Source organism: Antechinus flavipes, chromosome 2 (genome assembly GCF_016432865.1).
Source record: "Antechinus flavipes isolate AdamAnt ecotype Samford, QLD, Australia chromosome 2, AdamAnt_v2, whole genome shotgun sequence".
Taxonomy (NCBI): domain Eukaryota; kingdom Metazoa; phylum Chordata; class Mammalia; order Dasyuromorphia; family Dasyuridae; genus Antechinus; species Antechinus flavipes.
Genome location: NC_067399.1, coordinates 88,802,970 through 88,812,794, shown reverse-complemented (window position 1 = coordinate 88,812,794; position 9,825 = coordinate 88,802,970). Strand labels below are relative to the sequence as shown.

Genomic DNA, 9,825 nt, shown 5'->3' with positions numbered 1-9,825 from the left:
CCATTCTAGTCTTTGTGTTATAAACTTGTTCTGCCTCCTAATGAGAGCTCACATTTTCAGAGCACTCCAAGACTCACAAAGCACTTTCCCCATCATATCATATGTCACAACACAACCATAAAAGAAGCTTTGATGAACCTCCAAGTTCACATTTGGTCCAGCTGAGGCTGATAATTACCATATTATTTGTACTTCCCCCACCCCCACTCCCAGCCCTACCTCCAAGTCTTGGATATTATAACTAAACTTGTTCTAATTCTCAAGAGTTGCTGTGAGAAAATTACTTTGTGGATTACCGAGTGTTACACGTCATTATTCACAACAGTGATAATAATCATATTTGAAATGTTTAAACATGGTTTTTCTCTTCTCATTACCACTAGCTAGTATTAGGGAAATAGAAATTAAGTGGGATTTTTGTTTTGTTTGGCTCAGAGATGTAACAATTAGCTGGCATTGGTCACTCTTTGTAAAATTGAAAGGCTGACTCTCAAATCCTTAATTTTATATTGGATATTTTAGCAAATGGCTTGAAGGAATACTAGAATTAGGTTGATAATACATCAACACATAAGAGAAATAAACATTTCTCTTATGTTAGTAATAAATTATTGAATTAGGATCAGGATTTTTTCAGCAGCCTATAGATTGTTCAGCCTCTAAAGGATGTTGTTGATGAATTAGATGCCCCAATCCCCAGAGTACTTGCTTTTTGATCCTGGGTAGGAGATGGCATTCAACTAGAAAACCTTACCAAAATTTGAGGGGAATTTTGGCTCATTGAGTTTCATTCATGTCTGAATAGAGACAGAGCCTCTTTTGTCTAGATTACCCAAGGTGGGGTACTCTGGACAAGAGATAAGTCTCTTTGTCCAAGACTGATCAGAGCCACATCTCCCAATCCCTCATTAGAATAAGCCCATCCCTTCCTCCCTTTCTTTCTCCCTCTCTTTCTCCCTCCCTTCCTCCCTTTCTTCTTCTCTCTCTTCTTCCCTCCATTCTTTCCTTCATTTTTCTCTCTTCTTCCCTTTCTTCTTCCTTTCCTAATTTCCTAAAACTTCCTCCCTCCCTCCCCTCCTTCCTCCCTTTTTAATTTTCTAACTTCCTCACTCTTTCCTTTTCTTCCTTCCCATACAATTCTCTATATAATTCTTTCCTTCACAAGTTATTGCCAATATATTACATCTTTAATTCACAGTCAAATATATGCAAATAATTTAAGACACATTATTTTAAAATGAGTGATTTTTTTTTCCCCCAAACTACCACACATAGCATAAACTCAAAATTACAGACCTTTTGGTGATCATGGATATTTGGGTAGCTAACCCTCACCAGGTTTGCATTATAGAAAAAGTCAGACAACTGGTCTTGAATCATAGCTCTGCTATTTACTATTTGCTACTTAATATGGGGAGAAATTCACTTAATCCTTTGGGTATCAGTTTCTTTATCTGTAAATTGGAAGGTCTGAAATTGCAAGTTTCTAGGGTCTCTCCCAGCTCCAGATCCCTGACTTTATGAATCCTCATCTGAAGCAGATAAGAATTAAGAAAGCCAAATGTAAAGGCCAAATTGAATCAAAAATTCAGAGAAAAAAGTTTAAGGTTTTAAGTGATATTTCTTTTTAATGTTAAAACCAACATTTATTAGCATTAATTCCATCAATGAAATATATGTCTTGTATGATTGTGAATTTTTTACAGATAATCAAATACAGAAACATTATATATCTAGCCATTACATGGATTTGATTATAAATGACCCCATACCATAAAAAAACTCATACAATATCGGTCAATTTATTGCTGTTCCTAAGTGTTTTTATAAAGAAGTTACATATTAATTTTTTACTTGGATTTTAAAAAATATAGCAAAGACGTCTGGATTCACATCAAAATCTAAAAAAAATTACAGATGCATATATGAATCAGATTTATATAATTCACACTAAGCAAAATATAAATAAAGCAATCTATATTTTACTGAGATACAGAGTATACATTTGTCCAACTCAGTAGCAGGATTGTAAATAAAACAAATTTCTTGACTTTCTCTTCCTATTAGCTACCAGAAAATGGAAATACTCATGTAAATACACAATATTCAAATTATTCCAAATTTTTGGAAATTTCACATTAATTATACTTTTTCCCCTAAAAATTGAGAACTAGCTTTTAATTTCAGACAGAATAATAATGTATTTTGATATCTATCAAATGAAAGACTTTAAGCTGTGTATTCAGAATGGTAGATATACACATTTAAGTTGGCTAGTCTCCCAATCATGCTGCAAATGTATTTGAGGATTTGTTTGTTTTTAAGAATGATCATGCTACTGAAACTGGCGCTTAGTTTTTGCACCTCTAGAGTCACTGAGGATTTGGTCATATCAATAGCCCTGTCAATAGACATCTTGATAGGAATTTCATGAGACTAGTTATAGGAGATTGGAACCAGATAACTACCATGGTGTATCTCTGATGAAGTTTCAATTCAAGGGCATTCTTCTACTTCACACCTTGGGTTAGAAGAAGTTAATTCCAAAGGAGCCATCCATAAAGGAAATTGTTGTAGTATGAGAGACTAATTCTTCATAACTGTTTCAACACATTTGTACATTCTATAAAATTACAGAAACAGGAAACACACATATGTTAGAGAATATTATTAAAACACAATTATTTCATTCTTAGAGACATTGTTAACAAAATTCTTTTTATCTTTTTCAGATAATTACATTTGCTTTTACTTTTTTTTCTTTTAAAAACATTTTCAAGTTACTTGAAGAGTTACAGTATTAAATTTTTTTCTTTTGTAGTAATTGTACATTTACATTAAAATATTTTCTATATTACCACAAGGGATGAAAAATTTCAAATCTTTCTTATGTTTCAGAGAGAGAAAATACAAACCTACTGATGCTTTTGTTCACTTGTATTAGGATTCAGGAATCAAACTCTATTTGTTTCCAGGATTTAGAAGAATTTTTCTTATACTGTTCCAGTTCCTAAAACATACAATTTTTATAAATAACTTCACAAATTCTTTACACTGAGCACTTAAAAAATACTTCTCTTGCTGTAGATCATAATGAAATGAGTGTAATTAACATTTGTTGTCATAATTTTTTGGCAATAATCCTCAGATTTTGTTTTCCATTAATGTACTAATTTCACAAAGCTCTTTTGTCCCCTTTAAACTCTGATAAATTAGGTTTTAGGACTGATTTAGGGTTAAGGTTAGTACAGGTTAGGCAGGTACAATCTGAAATTGTACCCTTCAAAATAAATTATACACAAATGTTCTCATTCTAGATACTAGGACAAACTTAAAAAAAAAGTGACCCTCATAGGAAAGAACATAAAATGTGTCATATGACTATCAGAATTCAAGTTCACATTCTCTATGAGAAGAAAATTCAGTTTCTTGTTGCCAAACTCTTACAGATGTTTTCTATCATACCCATGACTTCAGTTAAAATTTAAAAGCTGTATAAGAACTTTGTTGAGATCTTGTAAAGTAATAAATCTCAAAGTCTCTTATGGCTTATCATTTTAATTAAGTCAGGTAAGTTCAGGTCATCAGATATCTACTGTTTGCCATTTCAAAGACTAAGTACATGAAGTGTAAACAATAACTTGAAATTTTGGCCTTACCAGAACTAACTGTTTAGTGTTTTACTAACAGTAACAACCCTACTTTGAGATATTATCTTGATAGAATATTCCACAAATTTTCAACTGAAATTAAGACAAAACAAAACAATTAACAATTGGTCCTATAGGAAGTATAGCCATTGTAAGAAGGGTCCTATTCAAATTCTCCTTGTTGTATTTTCTATTAATGATAATGGTTGCATGAATGAACCATCAGAAAATTCTATTGGGTTGACTTAATAAATTTCATTTCTTTGAAACCTGTCTTGTATACAACTATATTTATTGCTAAGATACAAGTTTTGTGACAGTGGAACAACCAAGAAAAATGTTAGGACAATAGGAAAGTTGCTAAGTTTTAATTTTGGCTACTGATGTACTTTGTAGTTTGTCATTTGTTTTTAAAGAGGGCCAAAGACATCATGAGGGTGATGCTTTGATTTGTGCATGGTTTTAAGTGGGGCAGAGCTGTGTCCTAGTAGGATATAAGCTCACAAAGGGCAAGAAACCTTTTGCTCTTATTTCGGCATCCCCAGAACTCAGGGCAGTGATTTGCATGAAACAGACACAATAATAAATATTTGTTTAAGTCTATTTATTTACAGAGGACACCAAAACAGATTCTTGCTTCACATTTAGTTATAAACACTGAACATATTCTTTCTTAAGTATATTTCTGAAAGTAAAGTGCCCTAGAAACTACAAATGAATTAAATTCTTTTTTTTTTAAGTTCAGGGATTTAGGAAAACACTTCAGGCTCACTCACCCTGAGTAAAATAACCCTGATGAACAAATGCTTTAAAATATTTTTCTCAGACTTTAAAACTGCCTCAAAAAATTCCTTAAATACAAAAATAGAGGAAACAAATTAGTTAGATTGTCCACACTAAATGCCTTAAGTATTAACATTCTCTTAAAGTCAAGAATTACTTTAACCTTCAAAATTGAAAAATAAAAGTTGAAAAACACTAAGCCACAAGCCAGGCCTACGTAAAATCTGATGGCAGAGGGACAAAGCCAGCAAAATAATGAGACTTTGAGAAAAAAGAATAAATGAGAAACAGTTAATGGAATTAGGTCCATTTATCTGCAGAGGAGAATGCAGAAAGTTTTAATAACAATCTTGCTCTACAAGAAGTATTGATTTCATAGAGTAAAGAGGTCCTCCAAAATGACTGTAAGTAGAACTAAAGGAAATGAATTTTGTGGGACACCTGTGCTGAAGTGGATTTAGGGAAAATAGACTAAAGAAATTCCTAATCATAAAGGCACTGACCTGAGACACTGAGGCTCTTAGAGATGTCTGGGATCTGGCAAGTAAAATCCCTGTTGTAGTTCAAGTGTATATGACTGTTTATGACCCCATTTGAGATTTTCTTGGCAATGATACTAGAGCGGTTTGCTCTTTTATCTCCAGCCCATTTTATTGGTGGGGAACTGAGACTGACAGGGTTAGGTGACTTGTTCAGGGTCATGGAGCTGGGCAATGTCTGCGGCCAGTTCTGTACTTGTGAAGATGAGCCTTCCTGACTCCGGGCCCAGCGCTCTAGCCACCTGGCTGCCCCAAGCCAAACCCCACCTGAATAAATCAGCCTTTTGTTGGGCTCTTTGTTACCTGAAAAGGGACCTGCAGGATGCTGGAAGTTTTATCTTTTTCTCCGTGAGAGGAAATTAATGCTAATGTGGTTTAGACAGTTTCAAGACTTGCCTAATGATTTTATGTGGTTCTGACTTTACAGAAGTTTAAGATATTGCTTAACTGGCCCAACGTGGAGATGGAGGGCTCCCATGCAAGTCTCAAAGTGGACCATGATTAAAGGCTTCTCTCCCCTCTGGTTACTGCTGGAGTGGCCAGTCCACATCCTAGCTTAGGCCGAAAGGGCCATGATGAGATCGACTGTGATTGTAAGTATGGGAACCACAGGGTCATCAGAATGAGCTAACAGCCTATCCAGGCAGGGCAGTGAAGAATAAGAAAGTGCTAAGAGGAGAAAAGAGACCACCTGAGGCTCAGGAGGAAGTGATCCCATCACAGATCCTTTAAAATGATGAGAAGAATAAATGGTTGGTTTTTGTTGTGATTTTTTTTCTGGTATCTGTACTCGTTGCTCTGATGAAAGCACGTGACCAGATGCCATTTCTAGTACAGTCAGTTTTTTTTTCCCCTGGTTACTTCTGTCAGTAAGCCCACCTTTCTCCCACTTGCTCATGCCTGTGACCTAAGAGTTACCTTTGACTCTCACACAGTTGCCCATGAGCCAACTTTCTCAATGTCTCTTACACCAGTCTTACCATTCCCACAATGTTTGGATTAATTCAGGCTTTCTGTTATTTTTTGCCTAGTCTATCGAGTTTCCCAGCAAGTCTTCCCATTTATATTTTTATTTTCTTCTAACACTCTAGTTAGTCAATAAACATTTATCAGTCACCTACTATGTGCCCAACACTGTTCTAAGTACTGGGGATGCAAATATGAAAAAGAATGACAGTCCCTCCCTTCAAGGAACTTAAAATCTAACAGGGAAAAACAACACACAAAAGGAAGCTTAAAAAAATATAGAATTCATTCCAAAGGAATGAAGTTGGGTAAGAAATGGAAAAAAAGATGGCTAACCCGCGAACCTTCTTTAGATAAGAGGCTTTGGAGATAGACACAGGATACTGCCTGACATACTTTGGTGCACTGGTTATTACACTGTGAAATTCTATATTATTTCATATTAAGGAATAATGCTTTCTATTACTCAAATACCATCATAGCTTCCTACTGCTTACTCAATAGAAATCTGGAGGTCCTCTACAATCTGTCTCCAACTCACCCCTTCTCACCATAACTCACTCTACCACCAAAGCTTCATGACATACATATTCTGTACTTTATTCAAACTATTACTTGTTCTCTCTGGATCACTTCTGCACTGTCCCACATCTAGATCTAGGTTCAATCTATTCTCTATGCTCAGAACATTTTTCTCTACTATTTTCCATATTAATATTCTATCTATCCTTAGAGGCCCAGCCCAAATGACAATTTTTGCATGAAATACCCTTCCCTAATATCTCTATTGGAAGTAGTTTCTTTCTCATGTGATCGCATAGCATTTTACATACTTCTTGTGCACTTGTTATTTTCTAATTTATGTTTTTCTGAATATTGTACTTATTCTAGTTCCCCTTGCTGAAATGTAAGTTCTTTGAGGGCAGAGCTTGCGTCTCTCATTTGTCTCTCCATCTCCCCCAATGCCCAGCATACTTTGCTCCCAGGAGATGCTTAATAACACTTGAATGAATCTTTTAATTATAAATAAGGGGAGCTCAAGAAGAAGTTATCTTTCTTTCCTCATCATCTTCCTGACATTCTAATTACCTGCAAATCCCAGAAATGCCCAAGTGCTCTACCCATGAGCATATCTTATAAAGAAAGATTCAAAAACTTTGATGAAGGAAAGCGGCAAGGGAAGGGAATACTCTAGACTCTCCATCCTTTTTCTACTTCCTAGACATTTCTTTTCAGAGAGACCCTGGGCTTTGAGTATGTTTTATTTTCCACTTTATTTTACCCAGGAATTTGATTTTTTTTTTTTTAGCATTCTATTAAAACAGAATTCTCCTGTACTTAAATACAAGCATTACAGAACTAAAGTCGGAATTGACATTAAAGACCACTGAGTATAATTTCCACTAAATTATAGTGGATGAAGATGAAGAGCTGAGTCCAATAAAAGCTAAATTATTTGCCCAGAGTCACCCAGATAATGGATGTCTAAGGTAGGATCTGAACTCTGGTCTTCCCAACTCCAAGCTTAACCTTTCAATAAAATATATAGTTGATGTGAAATGGCACTGTATCCATTTTTCTTCAAAGCCAAAGGTAGAATATATGCTAGGCTAGCTACTATGACAAAGAAAGCAATCTGTATGTGGAAAGCCAGAGAGGAAAGTTTGTTCTTTTTGCAGAGTGGAAGCTGGGGATAGAATCCTCAGACTAGACAATGTTCAGACTCAATCAAGAGATGATGTCATGCTATATTTCCTCCTATAAAGCCCAGGGAATCAGAAAAAGGCCTGTAACATGAAACAAATCGACAGAAAGTTGATAAGATGTATTAGAAATCAAAGTACAATATTTCACTGTGTTTAATGTAAATGAGCACTATATATTTTAAGAGGCATATCTAATTGATGGAGTATCAGTATTTTTAAAAAGGAAAAGTGGGCTTCCCTAAGCATTAAGCTGAAAAAAGGCCCCAATTTTAGTGTAATTATGGAAAAATTTTGACATTTAAAAGTTGAATGTAGCTAGAGAATTTTTTTTCCCACATGAATCTTATCAGAGTGCTTTTTAGAACAAAATAAAAAAAGTGTTATTTTCCATAAAGATGGTATGTGCAGCAATAATCAGGAAATAAACTTAGAAAGACACTCTGAAGAATTATGTGCAAATAACTGGGTATGCTTTTTTTCCATTTAAAAGTCCATATCTAAGTCACTGAATTTGATATGCATCCTGCATAAAGAGCACAGACCTAGTCTACAAAAATACATGTGAGTAGAAATGTGCTCTCCCAAGACACTTAAAAAATAACAAGAAACCATCAGAATAACATCTTAATAACATCAATGGTATAAAAACCTATAAAGTATTTTTGTATATCAAAATTATTTCCTAATGTCTATCAGTTCAACTTGAAGTCAAGGATATAAAGTTAATGTGAGGGAATAAAAAAGTATATGAATATGTTTGGGGCAAATCTTGTCTTTAGAACAAATAAACAGATATCCACTTGTAATCTTTAAAGTATCTTTAAAGCAGAAATAAACAAATTACACCAAAGAAGTCTCTGAATATTTAAAACATACAATTCACATGTAATACAGCTTTATGTTGGCCACAATGAAAAAATGCTTCAAGGAGGAATTTTTACTTTGCAAACAGATTTAAAAAAAAAAATCTGTTATTGCTTGGAAAAATGTTCTTCAGCCCAGGCTGTTCCTACTGATGTTCTTCCCTATCCTTGCAATGACAATAATGAGCCTTAAGGACAGCACGAGGGTTGGAGTCTTTGCTTTTCCCATCTTCTTTGAAATTCCTAATTGCCTGCAGCCTGATTTTGGTTAGTTTAAATTGATTTCCTTAGCATAGTTGGCTATTATTTTGAAAATTAAATAGTCTCATATAAATCACAATGATTAGAAATCCTTTTGTCCTTTAGTGACCATTAATTCACATTATACAAGGAAATATGATGACACTAATGATTATGTAACATCATCAGATACTCATATAGATAAGTAGAGTTTATTATTGACTATTAGGTAAACATTAAGTCTAAGACAACTTCCAACTCAGCTAGTCTTTACAGCCAAGTAACAGAGAGAGGTAACTAGAGTTCTTGAGGTTATTTAAAGTCATCTGCACCATTTTCCTAATAATGACTTTCACCTTGGGTTATTTAGAGAAACCTTATTACAAAAAGTTCCACATATTGATTGATAGAATGCCTTTAATATTATGTCTAAATGATCTAGTTTAATATAATTGTACCTAAAAATTGCCCCCTTTCATGAATCCTGGGGGTATTTGGATATTTATTAGGAAAAGGTTCTCTGATGACAGATCACTGTACACCTGTGTCCAAGTAATCCTTGGACCAGAGATTCTTTGCTTTGCCTGGCTCTATTGAGCTGAATAACAAGTAATTACTGTCTAGGATTTAGAATGGCAACCTCATGAGAACTGCACATTGAAAAATTCAGTCTGATGATTTCATTGAACTGATAAGGTACCTAAGAAAATATCATAAAAGGATAAAAGTACTCTATCAAAAATGTTCACCAATAATTGTACACTATTTCAAAGTCCGATTCCTTTTGTACAACAAAATAATTGTATGGACATATATACATATATTATATTTAATTTATACTTTAACATATTTAACATGTATTAGTCTATCTGCCATCTGGGGGAGGAGGTGGAGGGAAGGAGGGGAAAAATTGGAACAAAAAATTTTGCAATTGTCAATGCTAAAAAATTAACCATGCATATATCTTGTAAATAAAAATAATAATAATAATATAATAATAATAATGATAAAAAAGAAAAAATGTTCACCAAGTCACCTATACTTCATACTTAATATCCGATTTCAGTCATTTCAAATT

At 34.1% G+C, this 9,825-nt stretch overlaps 1 protein-coding gene across 1 annotated transcript in view; it reads right to left on the bottom strand.

Annotated features, from left to right (window-relative positions):
- Nucleotides 1–1,601: 1,601 nt before the first annotated feature.
- The window catches only part of DYNC2LI1 (dynein cytoplasmic 2 light intermediate chain 1), a 41,359-nt gene continuing 33,135 nt past the window's right edge, over nucleotides 1,602–9,825 (bottom strand). Inside the window, 2 exon segments of the mRNA XM_051975186.1 lie at nucleotides 1,602–2,623; nucleotides 2,916–3,010. Coding sequence (XP_051831146.1) covers nucleotides 2,948–3,010 — 63 coding nt within the window. The 3' untranslated portion in view covers nucleotides 1,602–2,623; nucleotides 2,916–2,947.